At 44.2% G+C, this 24,863-nt stretch overlaps 1 protein-coding gene across 2 annotated transcripts in view; it reads right to left on the reverse strand.

Moving 5' to 3' along the window:
• Positions 1–24,863, reverse strand: part of LOC306796659 (RAS guanyl-releasing protein 2-like) — a 32,624-nt gene that overhangs the window by 6,439 nt on the left and 1,322 nt on the right. Inside the window, exons 2-14 of one of the 2 annotated variants that reach the window (XM_079295713.1) lie at positions 16,398–16,538; positions 16,077–16,179; positions 15,886–15,942; positions 15,518–15,649; positions 14,930–15,080; positions 13,622–13,795; positions 10,093–10,209; positions 9,551–9,832; positions 6,123–6,197; positions 5,811–5,933; positions 4,567–4,682; positions 4,337–4,478; positions 174–210 (exon numbers count right to left, since the gene is read on the reverse strand). In XM_079295713.1, coding sequence (XP_079151839.1) covers positions 174–210; positions 4,337–4,478; positions 4,567–4,682; positions 5,811–5,933; positions 6,123–6,197; positions 9,551–9,832; positions 10,093–10,209; positions 13,622–13,795; positions 14,930–15,080; positions 15,518–15,649; positions 15,886–15,942; positions 16,077–16,179; positions 16,398–16,467 — 1,579 coding nt within the window. In that variant the 5' untranslated portion in view covers positions 16,468–16,538. The remainder of the gene's footprint in view (positions 1–173; positions 211–4,336; positions 4,479–4,566; positions 4,683–5,810; positions 5,934–6,122; positions 6,198–9,550; positions 9,833–10,092; positions 10,210–13,621; positions 13,796–14,929; positions 15,081–15,517; positions 15,650–15,885; positions 15,943–16,076; positions 16,180–16,397; positions 16,539–24,863) is intronic. The other variant, XM_079295714.1, reaches the window with a different exon arrangement.

The following is a 24,863-nucleotide window of genomic DNA, read 5'->3' on the forward strand; positions in this document are numbered from 1 at the left end:
CTCCGTGGATCTTTATCTACTGAGGGCTTGTGTGTGTGTGTGTGTGTGTGTGTGTGATGGCTGGGAAATCGATGGTGTCAAAAGGAATCGCTAATTCTTTGAAGGCTTCTGGGTGGAACACACACGTCTGCGCAGCAGATACGGAGTCCGATCTGAATGCATTGCTCTCTCACCTTTACACTTGTAGCCTTGCTTGTAGAAGCCCCATATCTGCAAAGAGACAGGAAGGAACAAAAGGACGGTCGTGTTAATCAACGGGCGTTTTCATTTCCGTGACGGCAAGAGGAGTGTTCAGATCAGCAGGGGGATGGAGAAACTATACAGAGGGGTTTGAGCCGACAGAAGGTAGATGTTGAAAGTCCACGATTCTTTTCCAATTCAAATGCTTTTGAAAACAAAAATGGTGTTAACACAATGACGCTTTTATTCTGAATCTGGTGGAAAGTATAATGTGGGGATAGGGTATGGAAACCTAACTGTAAGAAAGCAAAGCTGCAGAGAATAATACATATCGCTGTAACCCAGACAGAATATGATGCACTAGATTAAATAGCCAACAGTACATAAAGACATCGACAGCAGTATTACGCAACATACGCGTTAATGCAGCATATTTAATAGTAAAACACCGACAGGGACATCTTACTGCACAATCAGTACTTTAACTGATACATACTTTCACTTCAGTAAGGTCTTGAAGGCTTTTCACATCGTGGTATTCGTGCTTTTACTGAAGTATGCCCACTGGTTTTGACAGAGTAGCTTCATTAGTGGTTTTGCATAGTTTATATGGTTAGTTACAAATGTCACATACTTTATGTCATTGCCAGCTATGAGGCATGCCACAACATGTTACATTCATTTCCTACTTCTCAGACTGTTCATTTCACTACAGTGTGAAAATCAGCAAGACTTCAAATGTCCAGTGTTAACTGCCCAAATGACAACGTTTAAATCAGCCTTCGCTTTACAAAGTACATGTTGTGCATGTGCCTTTTTTATTCATTTTGTCAGCTACTTTTAAATCCACCACCAAGTCTCTCAGCGGTGGTGGACAGTGAACCGAATTGATGGAAACTACGGTAATAACGTCCCTAAGGGAAGGCAATGTATCTAGAAACGCGTGCTTTAGGAAGTGGTTGGCATGAGAGAACGTTAGCAGTTAATTGGCTGAAACGCGTTAAAACACCCGTATAGCACAGATGCTGATATACCCCATTGACGCTGAGGGACCGGGCGAAGGCTGGAGAAAAGAGAAGATGAAGAGAGATGTAGGCTGAGAGAGAGACGGAGGGAGAGAGAGAGAGAGAGAGAGAGAGAGAGAGAGAGAGAGAGAGAGAGGAAGTTGGCAGGACAGAGGGGGCGAAGGGGGGACGAGATCAAGCGGGACACAGGGAGAGCACAGACAGTGGGGGAACAATGACATGAAAGAGCCGAGCTGGAGATCACACACTGCCCTGGCACATCTGAGGAGGCACAAAATATCCTGACCTCTCCTCTCACACACACACACACACACACACACACATGCGTGCATGCAAACACTCGTAGAGGCACACACACACAAAACAAAGACGCACACGCAGCGGGGAAGCCGTGAGCGCAGCCAGAGGCACTGCAACAAAGAGAAGTCAGTTCAGAGCAGAACATCTAAACACCAGCATCATCACAGCTCTGCCTTGACCTTTACCCTCTGTGGACTGAAAAGCACAATGCAGTACAAATAAGAGCTGGAAACAGAGCTCAGCAAACCTTTGACGCTTTATTGCACGCTTAATATTAAATCAATCAATTGAATGTGCCTACTAGCGCCTCTCAACCTCACAAATGAAACATAATATCTTGTTGAGTCTTGTTGTCACCGCTAGCTGTCCCCCCTCCCAACTACCGTACTAGTATTTATGCTAAGCTAACTGTCGCCTAGCTGTAGCTTCACATTTGGATAGACATTGTGAAGCCAATTAAGTCTGATTGTTTGTGTCGACTGGTTTGAACATCAGAGGAAGAAAATTGTGTTTCGTTGAAGTTACAGGCACTGGAAAAAGATTTGTTTTTGGCACAGCCCTCTCCAAGTGTCAGGAGGACGAGGTCAGAGAAACATGTTCATGGAAGCTTCGCTTACACCTGTTGGTTTGCAGTATGAACCTACAGTAAATATACCAAATACATAAAAGAAAGCTTTCCATGGAAATGAATGTGTGATATGATCACCTTTAAGAACAGTATATGTGCCTGGTTTTGTTCTTTTATTGTGGATTGCCAATTTCCCCAGTGAGGTCGTTTTCAAATCCTCTGTTTTTCAGTCAGGTTGAGAAGACGTAACAAGAGATTTTGACAAATGATCCTTTTTCTGATTCTTTGAAGCTAAACTGTCAAAAGCCCGAAGAGACTTCTTTGCAGTCTCTCATATAAAAGTGTTCAGACCCTCTGCTTTAAGAATTGATGGACGTGGTTTTTTCACATTGGTCAGAGAAGGGCCTGTCTACGATTCAGGATTTCTACGCCACTTTCGTTTAACGTCAGCTGACATTTGAACTCCCTCCTGGTCACTTGTTTCCGCATCTACAAATTAGAAATTTTGTCAGGCAGTCTCAAACATTCAAACACTTAATTTCACAGTTGGCTGGTCTTTTCCCTCACCTTTTCTCCATGAAAGAAGCACGGATTAAGGGTACAGGTGAGGGGATTTCGGATGAGTTATCGGCGACAGGGTTAGATATGATCAAAGCATGTTCTGCCAGCGCTAAACTTTGCCTCATTCAGGTTAAAGTCGCCCATCAGTTGCACTTTTGGAAGACCAAGCTCAACAGAATCGTTCCCTCTTTCTCGGCTACCTGTGATGAGTGTGAGTCGGGGGAGGGGACTGCCCCTGGTCATCTTTATTGGTCTTGCCCCAAGCTGAAGAGTTTCTGAGATGACATTCTCCACTTGTCCAGCGACATACACAGCATAGAGCTAATCCCTGACTGCCAGACTGTTTCTGCTCCTCAATCCACATTTCATTGTACGGATTTGCGCTTCTCCTGCGCAGTAGGTTTTGTTTTGTTTGGCTTTACAATGTATGTCTGTTTGTTCAGTTTTTGTGTTGTAAAGAAGGAAGAATTTCATCAGCAAAACAAAAATGATGCTCTGAGCCTCCAGCTAAAAACTTGCTGTATTCTCCTGAGATGCAAAACCCCCTCACACACTGTGATGTGCCTTCTGGATTTTTGCATTTCGCAAAACGCAATTAATTAAGATGTAAGGGCAAAGGGGGCTGCAGGCAGAACAGCATAAGATTATGAAGATCCATGTGAGACACTGGAGGTGGGTGAACTCTGCAGTGTTTGCCGGCTTGGCTAGCACAACGCTTTATCTTTTCTTTTTTTTGAGGCGAGTGTTGAAAAATGGGCTGCGGGAAAATATTGTTTTTGCACAAGAGCCATGAGGAAAGCACAAAGCCGGCAGAAGAGGAAGTGGCTGGTGTATCTACCTCCGCCCCATACACACACACACACACACACACATTCAAAGGAAGAAGCACGCTGCCGGGGTCCTTATCTTTCCCTGCTCTCTATTCGGAGTTTCCCCTCATGATGGTTTAAAATACTAGAGCTTCCCCCGGAGAATGTGTGGTTCTGAATGTGTGCTCCTTCGAGTGCTAATGAAAATATAATCTATGGCGTGCTTCTCTTTGGAGCGCTCTCTCTCTCTAGCGTCTCTTTATATGCATTCAACGCAAATGAATAGGATGTCATCTCAGTGTTTGCAGCTCAATATGAGAGCCCTGTTCCTGTTCTCATTACACCCGAGTGCTGACTCACTGTCTGTGTCTAAATAACAGAGAATTCCTTGGGGGTTTTGGGGGAATGCTAAGGGCCAGAGGACACACACACACACACACACACACACACACACAGATGTAACAGTGCCACAGAGGAGGGTTATCATCTCGCCCAATTACCTTCCTCCCATATTTCCCAGGATGCAACTTCAGCAGCGTGTGGCTGCAGCTCAAGGCAATTGGCATCGCCCCGACCTGACCGGAGAAACCTCTGAGGGATGGGGCTGCCGCACATGATTGCCGACACAAATAATAAAGTGCAGATACGGCCACATGGCCGTTGTCCTCTTTTTACAAAGTATGACATGTGCCGTTGATTGGGTCAATGAAGAAATCGATGCATTTAGAGAAAACAAAAGCTCAATATTTGACCGTGGCAGGAGCCTGAAGGGTTTATGATTCTGAAACAGCACAGAGCTTATATTGTGTACTTTTGGGCCCGACTGCAGTTATAAGTGAGGTAACACTCAAGCACAGAACATGATAAGAATAGAGGAGTGGGTGTTTACTCACAAAGCCGGCGCAGTGCTCGCAGAACGTGGGCTTGACGTAGGTGGCCTCCGTAAAAGTGTGGATGAAACCCATCTTGCAGTTTAGCAGAGAGCTGGCTTTCATAAAGTAGTCGATCATCTCCTCTCTGCTGATCTTCCCGTCTCTGTGTGAGAAATCAAATCCAGGTGAGACTGTGCCGGTTGGTAAACTGCATGGATTTCACAACGTGAATAAAGCTGGAAAATGCTCACTGGTTCTTGTCCAGTTCACCAAACTTGCTGAGGTATGGGAAGTTGTTCCTGATCGCTTCAAATTCATCCCTGGAGATGTGGCCGTCGCCGTCCGAGTCGAAGTTCTTGAAGACCGACTGTGAACACGAGGGTTGTGAAGTTTAGTTTTAGTGTGAATTCTGCTTCAGCGTCACAGAGATCCTGACGTGTGACTCCCCCAGCTTAGATCATCATAGGGTGGGACAGTAAAGGTACTTCTTTTCTTTTCTGTGCTCGGTTTTCCAAATTGTAATGGCTTTGAGGAGCTTGACTTAGGAACGTTGCCATTTTATGTGTGCGATTTTGGGAGTGTAAATGTTAAATATATATTTTTCACCCGTCGGCCTACCGGGGATTCCCCCGGTATCCCCGATGGCCAGTCCGCCCCTGCGGACAAACAGAACACTGGCTCTGGAGAAGGCCGTTTGCATGAACACATTTTCACACCGGGCAGCAGAGTTCCCCTGTAAGCTTGGCAGAAAGAAGTTTCAGTTGGCTGCAATCTGCAACCTTACCGCTCGATGCCGCCAAATCCTACCTGGAGGGTCCTAACGATTCCCCAATGTTAATTACACAATACGAATAAATCAAGCCTGTTTTTAAACAAGTGTAATTGGTCCACAACTCTGAACCACCAAATACTTTATATTCCTCATTTTTAACCAAAACCATTGAAATGTTTATCTGTGACTTGCTGAAACATAATGTAACAGAACTCTATGAACTGAATGTCAGTTACCCTGCAAATTAGCAGTTTAGCTAATGTAACCACCACCATACAAAAATGGAAGGCTTCTGTCTTATGCACAAAAATAGACATTTGAAAGTCTCAAGCCTCGATAGCTAAATGTTTGTGACTTATATTGTATGCTGTCATCCACATCCACGGTTCCATCACTCTCTGCTCATTCTGCCTCAAAACTATTCACTGGCCAACATTAAAAAGAAAAAGGGATCCTAATGTGCATCCAAGCATTATAGAAATTGACCCATAGCTTTTCTTTAAAGGATCCTCAACCCACAAGGAACTATATAAACATCACAACCACAGAAGGAGTTACAGGCTTTTCAAATGCGCCTCCCAGTCTTCGTCATCATGGGAAGAGATTACGAACCATTTAGCCAAAGAGCCAAGAACACTTTGCAGTTATGTTGAGGTGTTGGTGGACAAATGGGGCGACAATCAGCACTGAGAGAGGGGAATGTGTCGGGGCTGAGGAACTCACCTCCACCATCTTCTCTATGTGTTTCTTGATGATCGTCGGGTCGGCGTTGGGCTTCACCGACACAGCCCACTCGTCGATCATGGTGGGCTTGGGGTCGGGCGCTGGGGCGGTGCTGGAGTTCTGCTACAACCGATGAGAAACCAGAGACGGCGACATTAGTGTCAGCCCGGGGGGGGGGGGCAGAGGGGCAGAACCTGTCATCTTACAAAGAAAACACAGCTGCTGTGTAGTCAAGGGTTACAACAGTGGATCAAAGGAGGAGAAATAAATTCTAATGAGCAATAAATTGTGACCGTCCGGTGTGCTGCTCACCGCTGGCTTGCGAGGTTCTCTCTGTAGAGACATCTGGTAGATCTCCTCCTCTGTGTGGTACTGGTCCAGAGACACCTGCACGGAACACAACATGGGGAGCCGGTGTGACATATTCTGTCTTTAAATAACCCTCCATATTTGACTTTTTGCGGGTTTGTCACTGTATGTTGAACCGCCATATAAGCCTTGGGGGGTACTCGGTACCACCAGTGATGCCACGTTATACTGACACACCCTGAAGTACACTTCTACATCACTACAACAAGAGTCTCCTCCATATATGACCGCCATCACTCGGCCAAAGTACCACACTTAAGAGTTGATCAGAATAATGAAGGACGTACAATGTGTTTGAAAGCTCTAAAAGCTTGTAAGTGCGCTCAGACTATTTTGTTATGTATCATCAAGAATGAACGTCAAATACATACGAACATACAGTGTTGTTTATATGGTCCCCATCAGAAAAGTGTCTCGAACTGAACGTTTCAATAAGCCTCTCCTCACTTCCAGCATTCATCTCCACCACAAGATAAATACATTTCTGCACAGATTTCAGGTAAAGCAGCATTGTAGGGGCGTAGTCCAACCGCATATATCAGGTTCCACACCTCTATATCCGCTAGGTATTTAACACAAATGCCTTCTCACACGCTGACCTGCTCATTATGTGAATTGTTACCTACTTTCACACTAACACAGCCGCTATGGCAACAGGTGCGAGAGCAGCATCTATGTTTTGCTCCAGCTAACATGTTGCAGCCGTATCTACCGCACCCATTATGGACCTCAGTTTCTTTTCTTTTCCTCAGAGCTATGCACCTGCTATAAATGTGTTTCCAGGGTTTTATTGACTTGGCCTTCTGATTCAGCAGAAGGAAAAATGCATTTCTTCTGGTTTGGCCTTCTGATTCAGCTTACAGTATTTCAAAAGAGAAGGTGAACTGGAACTTGTGCAAAACATCTCGGATGATTTAATACAATCGTTTCCATTTGAAAGGCTGATGAGTATTACACAAAAAGGAGGGAAGTAATATTTTAAACCTGAGTGGTTTGCAGGCATGCCTGTGCAGAGATTATTTGTTTAAGGATTTATTGACTTTCTTTCCGTCACCTCGCCCTCCGCTCTCCTTCCCTCGGACTCGAGATAGATCAACTCCAATAAGCACTGGCATAAGATAATTGAGTATCGACTCCGTCCAGCAAACTTCCCTGGTGCCTCTCAGCTCCAAAACCTGTTAAGTTGTTTCCTTTCATTTCCACAGGAAAAAAGTTGAGCCAGCTGCTATCTCACACAAACACCTGAGTGATTAATCTCCTGGGACTGTTTAAATACAGACAGCTCCTCCAATTCAGGAAACTCTTATCTGCATCTGCCAAAACATGTTCACACATACTCAGGGGCGTCGTGTGATGTGCAAAAACACCACCACAGTTTCAGGCAGCAACAAACCTGAGGTCAGTCTCACTCACGGTTCCCAGTTTAAAAGCTCTCATCTAACATAAGTTGCACACACATGGATAACTCACTCACAATATGAAAAGGACCATTTTCTTTATGCTCGTGGTATGAATCGTCCCGTTATGCCTTTCCCACATAATTTCACTTGGCAACAACCATTTGTTTTACTGGTGGAGGTTTCCATTTCTTCATGTTAGTGTTTAGTGATTGATAGGGGTGTAATATGAACAAAAAGTGTAACATAAGGAGCGGGAGAGTGTGATGTTTCATCAGCCAAGAAATCGAATTTAAGTCCATGGAAGGAGATAGGGATTCCTCTGAAGTCCTCTTTTAGGTCATTTTAAAGCCAACGTGCTTTGACAGCAAAAGCCCCGTAATCTTTAATCAGGATACAGGAACAGACACCAGGTTCCAGTCCAGGTTAACAAAGAGTTCAATGAAGAGATGTAAAAAAGTAAAGTCCAATAAAGTGATGCTTCGGGGGGGTTCGTCACTCTTTGTCCTGGATAAAAGTCTAAAAAAAGTGGGACTAAGCAACCAGATAACAGAGTTACACCAGTCAACCAAAGATGTAGAAGTAAATGCATTGTTTTTTTACTTCAAGGGTGGGTCCATTCTTTTTTTATTTTTAAGGTTTTTATATCATTCTGTAGCTTCACAGTAGGGTCCCTCATATATTCAAATACGAGCTTTCAAATTGGACATGTGTTTTTGCACCAATTGTCCCAACCCCTCTAAAAACGCTTTGGCACATGACCTGACGTAGGTTTCCTCACGATGACGTTGGTACATATTATAAATGCAGATCCGATAGTCACACAGTAACACAAACAAGCTAACCGTTGAAGGCAGCAGTAGACCAACAACTCTGTGTTCTGAGAGGTCAATTCATTGTTTTTGTCAATGGAGCATTGTGGCTCTGAAGCGAGCAAAGATAACAGCTTCAGTTCCTCGTCGGAAAGGGCTCTCTGACGACAAGGTAAAGCGGTAAAAATTGTCACGATCAGGCTTTGCCTTGTGTGTTGTGTGTGTCTTTGTTTAGCGTCACTCCCTCAGCATCAGCCCAACTCCCTCCACCTGTCCCTGATCAGTAATCAAGCTCTCCCTCATCAGCACAACTCTCCTCACCTGTTCAAGTCACCTTATAAACCCCTGTCTCTCAGTCACTCACTGCCAGGTCATTGTTTGTCTTGTCCTGCTCCCGGTTCCCCACGTCTGCCTGTCCTGCTGGATTTGCTCCCTCGTCTCTTGTCTCGTCCTTGGACTCCCTGCGTGTTCGGATTTCATTAAAAACCCTTTTTCTCACTGCATCTGACTGTCTGCGCTTGAGTCCTCATCATGCCCAGTGACAAAAATATTTTAAATACAGCAAACGCTTCAACTGATATTGATTTAATGAGGTTTGATGCTGCCTCGTCCACAGCCACTTTACCTCACCGTCAGACAGAAAGCCTGCATTACAAACTGCCGATGTAGGGTTTTGAAGGAGGTAGACGGAGGCTATGGAGTACCTCTTTAAGAAAGTGTTTATTGATTGAATTGAATGTCAATGATGAACAACATAAACCACTGTGGCCCCGTTGAAAACACCTAAATGCTGTGAGCTTGAAGGTTCATGTTTTGAACGCTTTGGTTACATAATCTCTGGCCTTTTTCTGTCCACAGGTTTTTGTCCCAGCTGGCTACCGTCTGTCTGACAACGAGCCAATCAAATCTCAGGAGAACAAATTCTGTGCCTCAAACAGATGTGTGACACTGGCTGGACACAAAGTGTTTCGTCCTTCTTAAAGTTGTTCCTCCTACTTCACTGCTGTGTGGGTGGTGAATGAATGCTTTCAAGTTCTGCACTTCATGAGGAATAACAGACTCGCAGCACCTGATACCAGCTGTTCTCTGGGGGCACATCTTCAATTCAGGCCAGACGTCCCGGATGCTGCACTTACACATTCTGTCCACTCTTTGCACTCACCGTAAGCAGGTTGAGCAGGTCTGTGATGGCGTCGACATGAGGCGGTGTGATCTGGATCAGCGCCAGCTCTTGAAGGATGGCGTACAGCTGTTGGGTCTTCGCCAGGTTGACCCGCCTTTTCTCTTTGTCGGCCCAGTCCGGCAGTGCCACGTGCACGGCTATCAGGTCTTTCAGGTGCACGCCGAGGATGGGGAATCGAAAGCCCGAGCACTCGGAGAAGCGCTTGCGGTATTGAATGTAGTTCCCACACGACGTCACCAGTTCAATGAGGTTGTTGAAAACCTGCAGGTTGAGTGACAGCATGGGGATGGAATTGGTGGGATAAGATGATAGTTGGCAGCAAACAGAAAGCAACTTTCCACTTATATGGCTCAAATTCATAACTCTGAAAAGCCACTGTGTAGGAGGAATGGGCACAGATAGGGAGCTTGGCAGCTCACACAGAGATGTGGAATCATCGGCATGCAGTGAACATTGAATTTGCCTGGTAGTGTTTGGCTGTGGGTGCCAGAAAGAGATCAGTGATGTTCGGGAGGACGCACCTTGTTGGTCTCGGCGCTGATGTGGGCCTGCGTGTCTTTGAGACGAGAGATGGAGCTGTTGCTGAGGCCGCCCACAACAGCCATCAGCGTGTTGAAGTTCTGCAACTGCAGCAGCTTCTGTGGACGAGAGGGAGGATTCTTTAGGAGCGAGGGTGAACTAGGAGGCCGTGAATGAATGTGTACGCCGCTGCGAAAAAGGATCTTATGGAGAGAGAAACTGATTTACAGCATAAGGAGTCAGAGGGAAATATAAAAGCTTGAAGTTAGATTCTAGTCTTCAGCAGCTCACATGCACACCCACACATACCCTGAGTTATTGTGTATACCAACATATTACTGAAGGCTCTAACTTGCTTTTGTCAACACTAAGCTGATACTTTGTGAATGGCACTCCGCAGGGCTCCCCGCTGCCCTTCAGCCTGCGTGGCATCTCACCGAAAATCAATGGGGTCACAGCTGTGTGGGAGGGCTGCCAGAGGGGATCATTTGATTCAGCTCAAACACCCTTTGAAATCAATTGGCAAAGCAGTGTGGAAGGCAGCCCACCATTCGCAGGGTACGGTTAAGCTGTACGTGCATGTGACCGTCGGCGAGGCCTGAGAGAGGTTTCATTGTCAACATGCCGGGACTTTCCACTGGGTGTGGAATAAACGCTGTGTGTACGAAAAGGTTTGGCAGATGGATGCATCCTCTTGTCAACTAATTGTTATCACACAGCCGATGTGTTGATGTGGCGGTTTATCAAAGCCAGAAGGCACAGATGCGTACACCCACAATATATTGTGAAATAAATTGGAACGGAGCTTTCTAATGAGCGCGAAAGGGACGATTTTGCATTTTAAATCATAACGCAAGTCTGTGCAGTTGAAAGAAAAAGGAATGAACATGAGTCATTTGTAATGCGCTCCCACCAGGAAGCTGAAATAGGACACAACCGGCGCACCCTGAGGGAAGCTTTGAGAAATGTCAAGTATGTCCACGCCACTTTGAATACACTTGTAATCAGCTAGACCATAATATTTATCCCTGCGTGTTCTCACACTGGGCTACATTGCTGAATACCATTTGTAAATTGGCAGCGAATTAACGACAGGATTGCCAGCTGGGACGGTCTGTCTCTCATGTGTTCACCCACTCAGTGTGAACGACAGAGACCAACTGACCTCTGGGCTTTACATGCAAAGTGGGGAACACTGGTCATCATTATGTGAACACACTAGCCACTGTTGAAAGTTTTAGGATGTGAAAAGTTATAAATATGAACATGTGATGTATGGACAAAGAAATAATTTAATAAAAAAAGCCTTCTTGTTACAAGACTCATATTTAAGACATTCTTCAAACCCCCAACCCGGGACCCTTACGTGTACCTTTATGCAAGCACAGGTGTTTGCACTCATACTAACTCGGATACTTAAGCATGTTTGCATGCTAACATATGCAAATTATTATTGAACTACTTACAATAAATCTGAAAGATGCCAGAAATGCACAGAGATGATTCGGGGCGCTGACAGCGGTGATGGAAAGGGTTATAAAAAGAATTTGACCAGGAGGTGGGAGCCCGTAGACGTAATTCTCAGGCCTTCAGCAGCTGATCTGACATTCATCCCACACATCAAAGCTGGTCACAATCAGCAACTGTCTTCACCAATACACTGTCAAAGCACTGCAAAGAGTCCAAGTGTTCAAAATCGACCAGGGTGAGACAAGAGTGAGGGACAAGAGCTCTGCTGACGTGTTGGAGTGCTGCTATAACGAGACGGAAGGAGGTGTTGAACCCGACTGAGACCCTGCTGAATAAATGATGAGAGAGAAGTTTGTTCTGCAGCTGAGAAGGACAGATGGAAAATGGTTAACACTCTAGGAGTAGACTAGCAATAAGCAATGAGGATGCATCCACATAAGCGCTGCAGGCCTTTAGGAGGAAAATGATTTGTCTGCACTTTCTATGGTTGACTGAAGCTCCCTCGCTCAGCGGAGATGAGTGAATTGTCGCATAGAGGAAGAAGCCAGTCCATCTGGCAGACCAGATGATAAAATCAGACTGAAACAGTGTCAATTACAGTGAAGCCCAGGACGGCTTTTAAAGGGATGTTTCTGTCGTGAAAGGATAACATACTCTCAAGACACATGGGCAGAGGACCATATAAGGAGCCATTTTTGAACTTTTTGGAATTGGTGAGGAGGGACCAGATTAAGATTAGAGCTATTTTCATGCTTTCAGTCGATAAACAGAAATGAGGAGCTACGTATGTGGATATATGGACAGATGAAAGATATCTTAACTTTCATTTATTTAGGATTGTAATCTATTGAATTTGAAGGGACAGCAATTTCGGCCAACACCATAGTAGAATATCTCAATGAATATTGGACAGACATGACATTTTCATTCATTCATGATCCCATGAAGATGAACCCTTGACTTTTCCTCTCAGATTGAAATCTTTGGTGTTTCCATGAAATACAAAAGGACAACTACTGGATGGATTTCCCAGAATGTTGGTGCAGATATTCAAGATCCTAAGAGGATGAATCCTGTTGACTGATATTTATCCTCTCGGGCCAACAGCATTGTTCGCAGTGTTCAATTATCCTATAAAATATCCGTGTAGCTACTGGACACATTCGCGCAACATTTTGTACAGACATTCATAGTTCCGAGAGGATGAATCCTACTGCATTTAGTGATCCACTAACTATTCCAGCAGACTGACGTCTTTAGTATGTTGTGTTATGTCTCGACTGCCACAACTGGTACACACATTCATGCCGCTCTAAGGATGACTTGTAACAACGTTGGTCATCTTCTGACTTTTGATGTAGCGCCATCATCAGCTATAAATTACAAAAACATTGGTAAAAAAACGTTTTCAGGGACTAAACTACATGCAAAACATTTAGTGCTAATTAGCAAATGGTAGCACGCTAACACACAATAATAAATAGTGAACCTGCAAATATTACTTATTAAATAATACTGCCACCTGCACACAATACATACAGTACATACTGTATCATGAATTGTCTTCATTTTTGTTTCTATTCTTTGCAGCAAATGACTCATTTTCTTCTGGGGGTTATTATATTTTATTGTCCGATTGTGAACATTCTTCTCCTTCAGAGACCAATTAGGCTCATAAAAGCCTTTGGATAATGCTGACAATGCATCATTACCCAGCGAAAACAAGTCTCTTAATTCGTGGAGATGCTTTCCCTTGACAGCAGCATTATCTTAAAGAGCTCTCAGTGGGCATCTTAACATGCTAATACCTCTAAAGCCTTTTAAAATTAAACTTTTTCTCACAATTTGCGCCACTGAATGGGTTCTGATGGCATCTTGTGTGTGTGAGCAAGTCATCAAGAATTCACCGTGACTTTTAACCTTCTCTCCACAACTCACTGTAATTCACCTTTTTACAACTTTCTCTCCTCTTTCTCTGTGGCTACAGGAAATGCTTCCACACGGACCCTGCTCCCTCCAGCTGTTTAAAACCCCTGCAGTAAACAGCCTCAATGGACAGACCTGTGCCACTCTGATGAAGTGGGAGATGACGGCGGCTCTCTGCGGGGCGGTGGGCTTGCTGAGCACCATGAGCTGGATCCACTGGGACACGCTGTTGAAAAGGGTGATGAAGCGCTCCAGGATGGGGTTGTCCACTGTGCAGCCGTGCATCACAAAGCTGTGGTAGTCCTGAAACTAAAAGAGGTGAGTAGCATTACACATTTCATTTCATTTATGTAAAACAAATTGCATGCTTACATCCCAATATATCTATAAATCTTGACAACTGTATCCTCAGAATGGGCTAACAAAAGGCACTATTGAGTTGCATTTTGGGAAATGTAGAATCCAGTACTTTTGGCCGAACTAAAAGACAGGATATTTCAGTTTTGGTGCTTTGAATATGACAATTATTTTTGAATATGTCTCCTGTATGTCCCCCAGCTTTGGAAGTGCAACACTAAATCACTGGCTTTATAGGCATAGTTTGACATTTTGGTTAATATGCTTATTTGCTTTCCTCACAAGGTGTAGATGAGAAGATTAATACCACTTCCATGTCTGTATGTTAATATGCAGCTGGACGCAGCAGCTGGTTAGCTTAGCGTAATGTAGCATCAAAGCTGGAAAGGGGGGAGACAGCTGTCCACAAGTAACAAAATCCACCATCCAGCCCTCTCAAAGCTCACTAATTAACACGTCATATTTAGTTTGTTGTATCTGTACAGACAGAAAAGTGATCAAACAATTCATTTTACAAGGAGCGATGTGCTTTTATCAAAAATAATTTTGACCTTTGTAATTGTTACCAAATGTTGGACTGTTCCTTTAAATGAACAACGTGGATAACAAAGCAGCCAACTGACTGACACTCTGACTGATTAAGCCAATCTTTAATCAGGGAAATATAAAAAAAACTGGTTTGTTTTCAGTTCGTCCAAATGAAGAAAAGTTTTATTTCTGCACATTTAGACCAGTGGGCTAGATGCTTTATATTTATATTTATGGCTCATTTTGTTTCATATTGAGCCAGAATCTCTTTTAGAAGAGAAACAACGACAAATCTCCACCGCTGCCCCCACCGTGCTACCAACACCATCACACTCGAATACATTATCTAAAAGCATCTACCATTCAAATTAGCACATACCCAGTCATCAACTTTGCTTCTCAAAATGTTTCCTCAAAATAAATATAATTACTGCCAGTAAAAGTAGATCTTAACCACTATTGCTAAGCAACGCGCCTGCCGCATGTGACATTACTAAGAATTAAGAATTTAAGAGCTGTAAACACCGCAGTCGATACACAGCTTCACCACAGACTGACCAGGATCTTGCAGAAGGATTTGTACTCCAGGTAGGTCAGGTGTTCAGCCAGTTCACAGGAATCAAGGTGGTCAAACAGCAGGGACATTTTCCTCTTTTTGGAGACTGACGGGACACGTTGAGTCACTTGCCGCTTCCATTGATATGACGGCCTGGGAGGGACGATAAAGAATATTTTATGAAAAGTGCACTCTTCGGCCTTTTGGATCAAACTTTTCTACAATTGCAGAATTTATTTCTGTAAGGACATTCCCTCCGCTGCAATAGATCAAGAATCTGCTCCACAAAGCCAACACTGAAGGGAAGTAGAGGTCACCAAGAAAAATGCACATGGTAGAGGTTTTCCTTCCGGGCGTTCCGCCAGACATTTCCTTGGGTTTAGGCAACGAACCTTCTTGGTTAGGTTTCGGAAAAAATTTGAGGTTTGGCTTTTTATGAGAATAGGAGAAGTCACTGACCCAGCGTAGCACAGCTCAGCAAATTCTGAGAACAGGCAATGAAAGGGCACGCTGACATAAACACCCACAGACCGAGACATTCGTTCACATTGTCAACAGCACGCACAGCTTTCAACAACCAAATCACTCACACGCTGGTGAGGTCAATGAGCTGGCTCTGGCTCTCGTTGCCCTCGGTGGTCAGGAGGTCTTTAAAGTCTTTGATCTGGTCCGCCAGCTCCGGGCTCAGATTGAACTCTGCTGGAAACTCGGAGATCCAGTACCTGGAAGGCAGAACAAAGGGATGAAAAGACAGAACGATGATGAAAAGTACTGGACAATAATGTGACACTGAGTTTAGGACCTTTCAACACTTTAGCTGCTTTACGTGATGATAAAAAGTGACTTTTTGCAGGTACAGTCAATATAAACTCACACACCCATGTATAAAATCATCAGACTAAAGGTCAGAAAGGAATAGCACAAGCAGCTGTAAAAGAATAAGATGACGGTTTATTACTTGACAAGGTGACATATTCTTGTTCGGCGCTCAGCAGTGCAGCTCTCCTCTTGAGATCTGATCTCAAAGTCAAGGTGAAACTTTGCTGCAAATTTCCCTTTTCAGACTCCGAAAGCTCTCTCTTAGATCTCATTGAGATCTCACAGATACGTGGCCGAGGTCGCAGAAAACAAAGGTGTAACAAAGGATACTTGAGCACCAGCTTCTTAGCCATGTCGATGGAAGGGATATACCATGGGTGCATCATGAGAAACATGCGGACCAAGGAAACATCCTTCAAAGTGCCCCTCTCATCTAGAAGCAGAAGAAAATAGGACGTCACTCATTATCAGGAGGATATACTCAGCTGCTGTCTATTAGTGTGCATCTATGTTGGTCAGTGTCTGACCACACATTTACTCAACCCCATACATAGATTCCAAATAAAATTTAGAAAATATAATTTAACAATTAACAAGTTTGATTGACTCACTTTGGATAAACACATTTTTCAGAGTGTTCAAATAACCCACCGAAGGCTTGGATGCACGCTTCCACCAGCTCGTCCACTGCGGCCGACTGCTCCGACAATAAGGACTCCATTGTTCCTTTCCCGTTTTCTTTGACCCCCTCCGTTCTCTTTCTCTCGCTGGTTTGACTCTCGTTTCCTCTCACTGAACACAGAAGAAGATGAAAGGATCAAAGGGGAGCAAAGAGAGAGTCATCAAATTCATCGGAGGAAATCAAATTCATAGCGGCCATTGACGCATGTTTGAAATAGTTGTGTTGTCATTTGTTTTGCACACCGCTCCACACCGCAGTGAGCGAGAGAGAACCAATTACTGTTTACGCTCAAGCTGGTATATTAACGGGGATGTCTGCCGGTCAATGTCATCATCCCCTGCTGATATGATGGTTTGATTTGACCCAACAAATTCAAAATGTCAATCTGCAAAACCTAAACTAAAACTACTGGCACTTGAAGGAGCAAAAAAAGAATTGGTCCTGCTTTCAGCGAAGAGTTTAATTGTCTTGGCTGAGTATTGTTGATGCAGGAGCCAATACGATAACTGAGAAGGGATTACAGAAGCAGTACCTCTCTGGGTCCCTTGCGTTAACACTGGCAGCAATACACAATAGAATTGACAGTTCTGACATATAGACTTAAGATAAGATATGACTTATCAGGAGATATCTGAGGAAGGAATATGTGCTCAATGCTAACTCAGTGCATGACGGATACATATTGATTGATAAGTACATTTTTCAAACAATGCTTAGAATAGAGCATAAGGCAGAACAAAGAGGTCATGTAATGGCTTTTGGTGGCGGCCTCGTATCTTCCTTGCTGTCTTTAACAATCCTGGTCAGCTTGTTTCTATTTACGACAGTGAAGTGACTGCCCATATCAGACACAGGTATTTAAAACAGGGTGCTCTCTAACATACGCTCCTTCTACAACTGCAGGACCTACACCAACCCCCTTGAGTCTCCTAATTGAAAACAGTCTCTGGCCAGCTTTCTTACATATAAAAACAACATTGAGTTTGTCCCAGATACTTAAAACACACACTGTGTTTCCACAGCTTGGTCACATAGTATCAGTGATGAGAGTGGGTCTACATTTACTTGTAATTTAGTGTTTTTTTACACTGTGGTACTGATACTTTTACTCAAGTAAAGCATCTGAAGACTTATTTTCACCGCAAATAGTCAAATCTTCAAAAATACCGTCTAAAATATTGACTGGCAGTTTGAGTTTGAGTGATATAATTCTTCATGTTGGACTTCCACAACGTCTGACGTCTTCATTTACATTCACACACTGAGATAGGCACGGCTAACATGTTACACCGATACAAACTCAGAAGAAGTAAAATGCACTAATCCTATCTGCTATACGGGTTAGGGCTCAATCTGGTGGGAACATAGGAGATAAAGAAAGCCGCTGGATCATTTTGGTACATTGCTGATGATGAAGCGTGAAGGTAACGGCGAGGCTGTGACAAAGTGACCCCCCCCCCCGGCTGCTTCTGCTTATGGCTCTTCAATGTTGTGGCTCTGTTGCAGAGGGTGATGAGTACGTGTATGTGTCTATTGTGCCTGACACAGTGAAGAATTCCACTGCTGCAACACGGTGGGCGGACACACTCAATTACAGGCTTCACGAGCTGTCTCAGCCACACGCATGCAAACACACATGTCTGCAGGGGAGAGAGAAAGAGGAGGAAGTGCAAACCCTGAAGCTTCAGCGGTGTGAGAGTGAGTGAGTGAAAGTCCCTCCGGTAATGAGGAAAGAGTGAAATTGCGAAATTCAAATCTGTGCCTTTCTAAAAGGACGTGGTCAGATCACGGAGAGATAACGGGTTATACTGCCGGACCGCAATCAAAATGACGTGCTGTTGCTATAGATAGACATGAAAGTTCCTGTGAGGATGCTAAGGTCACTGCAGGAAATACGTCGGAGCCATAGTCTGAAACCTCAAAGAAAAAAAAGACCTGTGACATCCAGACACCACTGCTCAAATCTCATGAATATAATCTGAAGGAAAGTGGCCTTGAGTCCTTGATTGCCACACAACAAGAGCCATTATTAACGAGAGCCATCTAGATCTGGGCTAAAATGGATTTCTCCGTGACAAAGTGGACATCTTTTACCGTTCAGTTCAGTCTGTCCTCAAGAGCCGAGGATGTTACTTTCTCTGCAGCAAAGACCGATTGCATCCATCCGAACAGGCCGTAACACTGAACAAAACAAAGGGTAGACCTGCTCTAAATAGAGCCTGGTCTGGCACGGCGGCACAGGCTGTGCCCGTCTTGATGATGATACCATCTTGCTATCCATTCATCATCCCACAGACTGGAGCACTTTGTCACGACCCAGAGAACAATTCTCTCTGTGCTTTCAGGGGAACATACAGCCGTCCCCCTTCTGCCTTTCCTGCGATTATTTAAGTATTTCCCCCACATGATGACTGATGTGTTTATATTTCCAGGAGGCGGTAGATTGATTAGGTCGCACACACTGTGGGAGCTTTGGTGTCATCCTCGGTTGCCTGGTGACGACGATCCAGGGCCATCGATCAGGCAGATTAGGGGTGGGCTGGGGCACAGCAGGGATAAAGGGAAGTTAACGGGTGCCTGGTCAATCCTGACCGTGCGGAATCTGTAGTGTGCTGCTGGTTTAGTGGGCATTGAAAATGTCACATCTTCTGGCTGAACACAGAAAGACCCATTCCCACTGCTGTCTTTTTAGCTCTCCGTATTATAGCCGTAAAACAACATGAAAACCAGTGCACAAAAAGTCGAATACTCTTCAAATTTATTGTTTCAGCTACAATACAGTGCAAAATCCAAATTCAGAGCATTAATACAGCAGCAGAAATCAAAAAAAAGACCTGAGCAGAGGATGAAGTCACACTCAGTGTGTTGTAATTGATGGTCCCATTTAGAGTAAAATAGACCATGAAGCAGGGTATGCTTTAAGGCGTGGCTACCTTGTGATTGACAGGTCGCAACCAGCGTCACCCATCTGCCGTCCAAATATGGTCACTTCCATTCACTGGTGGCCAAACTCCTTCAAATGCACAGTCCACAACCCAAAAGGTACGTCCACTTCTTATATACAATCTATGTGCGGAGGCAATCCCTCAATCAAAGACATGCTCTGAATTTGGAATTCAGCACCTTTAAATATTAGATTGAGTACATATTTTCTATCAAATGGAGTAAATTATTTGGTGTATACATGGCTTTTTCCTGTCGAAATCACATCAGATTGAGCCAATGCCTTCTAAAAAAAAACAAATTAGTTGTTCATGGTTTGGTTTGGCTTATCGTTAACCTGTATATTGATCAGGGTCGCGGGGGTGGATGGAGCGGATCCCAGCTGACGTTGGGCGAAGGCAGGGTACACCCTGGACAGGTTGCCAGACTATTGCAGGGCTAGAGAGACCATTCACACCCACATTCACACCTACGGGCAAGTTAGAGTCTTCAATGAACCTAAGTTGCATGTCTTTGGAGGAACCTGGAGAAACCGGAGAGAACCCACGCTGACACTGGGAGAAAATGCAGACTCAACACTGAAGGCATTCTGTGTTATATTATAATATAACATGATATTATTGTATTATAACAATAACACTAAAATGGTGATTGTACTAAACATCCATTTCCGTACATTTATATGCATTTAGCATGTCATGGTATTCATCTATATCTATATCAAACTGTGATATTGATTCTGAAAGGAGACTTTTTCTCACATCAGTAGTATTGCTGGTGCTCATGTTTCTAAAAACGAAGACCACATTTCCCATGGTCCTCTTTGTGTCTTATCACAGAGGAGGTTGTTTTCCCTCTTATCTGTCTAATATCCGCTGTTGTTGCCCCATTTTCTATTGTTAAAGTGATGGTGAAAAGTGGATTTTACCATCACTTTATCTGTGAGTGGCACTAAGAGTCAATTTTCCATCCTGTCAGCATGCTTCCACTGGAAATGCTTTCGCTCTAGATTACAACTAATTGAACTCGGTGGCACACAGCGTGAAGGTATAAAAACTTGTTTACATGTAACTGTATAAAATAACTGATGTCTCAAATGAATATGGTATTTTATTGACTTTAACTTTGACCAAAGTGCATCATCTGCACTTCAGCGCTTCAGCTCATATGTCCTTATGAGTCCATGTGAATTACAAGATTGTAAAAAAACACCCCTTCTTCATGTTTTACACACAGCACCCTTATCTCTTGCCCAACACTAGTTTGTTTCAGGAAGTTGTGAAGGAAGAGTGTCGCATGATGGGACGGATATAGTTCTTCATAGGGCCCTACAGAGCGGCTGGTGACAGGCTCTATTTACAGACTGCAGGGTACTGAAAGCAGGAAGGGAAACGTTTCCTTTTCCCTGAACACGCAGAATGCCACACCGGTGGGGGCTCACCGGCTGCAAACTGAGATTAGCAGCTACAGTTGCTCCTTAGGGACGGAGGGGGGTAGGCAGGCGGAGGGAGGAATGGGAGATAAAGAGAGAGAGTGGGAGGCAGGAAGAGAGCGGACTCGACCTCGCTTCAGACCAGTCAAAAGTGGAAAGAGATTGTTGAATAAAGAGGGAAAGATATCAAATCGGGAGGGGTAGTGATGAAGAAAAGATTCAATGTGAATCTGCCTCAAACGCAAAACTAATACCGTATATGTGAAGAGTGCAAGCAGCACTATTTCATAACGTTGAAATAAGAGAAGAAGAAGAGAAATATGCACATTTCACAATGTGCTCGTGGGACATAGCAGCTGCTTGAGTGTAATGTTTTATTACGTCCTCCAAAACAAAGAAAAGTCACGCATCCTGTTCCACATCTGGCACACTCTCACATCTCACATCTCAACTTTCTGACTCCAGATGAAAAGTGTAATGTGTGAGACAGAAAGGGCACTGCCATGTGCTGCTATAATATCTTCCTCCCACACCCCAAACGCAACAATGTATCATTGTGTCACATTGTTTTTACTGCTTTATGAGGCTTCCTGCTCAAACTTCTGTCCTTTTACCAGACGTGAAAGTTTGCTTCATAACAAATACCGGAAGGGTGTGTTGGTATGCGTGTGTGAAATGTGGCGACTGTATGTGCGAGTCCACACTTGTGATTGTACAAATCAATTACATATGCAGTGCGTTTTTCCAATGAATACTCTTTATTCTTAGATGAAGTGTTTTTTTAATCTACATTTGGGGGTTTTTCCTTACTCTGTGCTATCACACAACTTCATTCTCATGTTGTGATGAGTGAACGCTGAGGCCACATGGCAAGCTGTGTCAAAGAGCATTTGTGATACATCATTTTTTGCAGAAGAATATTACAGTTTGTTTCTCGGGGGGGAACACCCTGGCCGCTGCAATGCTGATGTCAGGAAACACACTTCCTGTTGAGTGTTTCATCTGGGGCGAAACTAATTCCATGCTATGACAGACAGAAATCAAAAATTGTGTTTGCAAGAAGAATGCATTCACCAGATATCAGATTTATGGAAACATAGTCCAGAAAACTGTATGATTTACTGCACGATTTCTACTCCCACAAATAAAAGCATTAGTTGAACATTTTGGGAAATACGCTTACTTGCATTCCTGCCAATTGCTAGATGAGAAGATTAAAACCACTGTATGCTTGTACAGTAAATCTGTAGCTAGAGCCAGCAGTCAGTTTGCGTTAGCTTAGCATAAAGACAAGGGGTAACATCACAGGCTGTATATTAGTAGTGGACATAGTCACCGTGACGTCACCCATTGGCTTGCGGACTGCCATTTGAAGCCTTGAGTTCGTCATTTTGGTTGTCGCCATCTTGTTTTGTGGAACCAGAAGTGGGTGGAGCTAAGTACAACCGAACGCTGAACAAGACATTTTCACGCAACCACAATGTTACAATTAACTTTACTGAACTGAAAACACTCCGTGAAAGAGTTAAAGTTCTAAGAGGAAAGCACAGACAGCTTGTATCTGAATGGAACCATCATTTACTAAACACATCATGCTGTATTAAAGAAGACTTGAAACTCGTGATTGAGACCATAAACTCGTGTTTACAATGTTTACTGAGGTAATAAATTCAGTGAGATGTAAGGTCATTTTCTCATAGACTACTAATATACAACTGGCCAGCCTCCTGCTGGCCAGTTGAAAGTATGCAGGTTTAAGGTATAAAATCTGCCTACCTGCACCTCTAAAGGTCACCAGTTCATCATGTGTGTTCATGCAAAACAGAAACCAAGTGCTGAATACTATTTTTGACTTCAGACCAGTAACTTCCTGGAGTCTCCACTGGTTGCCTTGCAAACCTGTTTCCATTCTTTATGCTAAATTAAGTTACTGCTGGCTTTATAGCGTAATAAAAGGGTGGTATCGATCTTCTCATCTAACTCTCGGCAAGAAAAGCTAATAAGTATGTTTCCCAACATGTTAAACTATTTCTTTCAGAGCAAGCTTCAACTCCATTGCCCGGACACACCAAAGGCCCACCCTCCATGCAGAAACACAGAGGAGAGGGCTGTGCAGCTGCAGGAAAACCTCCACCCATGAACAGCAGCACCAAGTGATGCTGAATCCTTCCATCTTCACAGTTCAGGGGTATAATAAGATGTGTGTGTGTGTGTGTGTGTGTGTGTGGTTTGCAGAACAGGGCAGATACTCTACATTTGGAGACTAATTTCTTCTTTGCAGTGTTAAGCTGCTTTGTTTCCTCCTGCCTGTCAGAGACGTGCTCACTGAGCTGTGCTTTCACGCAACAGTCATTCTGAACCAGTTTCATGTCATGTGTGTATACGTTTCACGTTCACCCAGCCAGCCTCTTCATTACCCCTGCAGGCTTTTATAACAGCATTAGCCCTCACTAGTTCCTGTTTATGTATTCCTCCCTAAAACAGCTTGCATCCCCGCGCAGACCACAAACCCCACAATTTCCTGCTGTCATGATACATAATGCATTATGCACATTCGGATAAAGAGCGTGAGAGATTGCAGACTGCACACAGACTGATGAAAACAAAAATAAAGAGGAAAAAAAGAGAAAAATAATGCTCTTTTTTTATTGCAGGTGCAGGATGCCACAAGCGTTAAAAACGTGTTTCAATTCTCTTTCTGAAAGCGAGGCACGCCAAACACCTGTAGCACGGAGTGATGCCAGTCAACTGAACCATTGACTAATCACGGCCAATCACTATCGCAGCTAATTCACTGCCTGAAGCAATCACGACACTATGTTAGATACAGCAGCCCTCCCACAGGCTTCATCCACTACTGGGTTCCCCCCTGACTGATTTAATTCCAGCCACAGCTTGATTTATAGCTCTTCAGCTGCAACACTCTACCTTTAACAGCTACCTTTCCCTCCTATGGCTCCCACTGCCCTCCTGTCGCCTCTCTCTCCGGCGTTCTAGCCATGCCTTTAAAGGTGAGGAGGAGCGCAGAGTGCATAATGACATGCTGAGATTTTACAGGGTCTGTGCCCTTTCATGGGAGCTGAAGAGGTGACAGAGGAACAGAAAGAGATGACTGCTTTTCTGGACTGAACCATTGAAGGAAGTTTCAAAGTGACCCTGTTTGCATCAAGCAGAGTCACATCCGCCTACAATTAGATCCTTTATTGACATCATTTTAGTAATCAGTGTTGTCCTGCCAAGTAAGTGTATTTTCTGGTGTTTAAATCTGTGAAAGAAAAAACACTTCCAACACCAGTTAAGAAGACAACGTATAAACGCAGGTGACTAAGGTGCAGAAGAGAGGGGAAGAGACCCCGGGGTAGACCCAGAACACGCTGGAGAGATTGCATCTCCCAGCTGGGAACGCCTCGGGATCCCCCAGAATGAGCTGGAACATGTTGCCGGTGAGAGGGAAGTCTGGGTCAGCCCGCTTGGCCTGCTGCCACCGCGACCCGACCCCGGATAAGCGGAGGAAAATGGATGGATGGATGGACTAAGGTGCAGGTAACTGAGAACCATCATGGAAAGGAGTACGTAAGCACTCCCCAGTTTTACATGCTCGCTGTGAATGTGGCCCAGCAGTAAAAGTGAAAAAAGTTGGCACAGGTAATCAGGAGCGTAGGGACTGTGGAGGAATAGATAGGGTTAGCTGATGGAAGTTGAGATGGAGAAGGCAGTGGACAGAGGCGGCAAGTGCATTGGACCATTACACCCCAATGATGGCGAACATCCAGCACACATGTCTGGCTGAGCCGCTGCTCCTGTCTGCTCTCTGTAATTATATTTTTTCTCCCTTGATTTGTTTCTCTTGTGTTTATTGAGTTTTGTTTCCCGTCTTCCCCCCGGTGTCCCCCTGCTTTGCCTTAGTTTGATTCCTTCCTCTCCTCCTCCTCCTCCTCCTCCCAGATGTGTTGCTGTTGGTCCTTTGGCATAAAGCAGCAACCCTGCACAATGGATCCAATTACAGCTGGCTTTCATGATAAGTGCAACACCGCTGCAGGTTGAGGTGGAGGAGGTGGCT

This window comes from Melanostigma gelatinosum (assembly GCF_949748355.1).
Source record: "Melanostigma gelatinosum genome assembly, chromosome: 23".
Lineage (NCBI taxonomy): Eukaryota > Metazoa > Chordata > Actinopteri > Perciformes > Zoarcidae > Melanostigma > Melanostigma gelatinosum.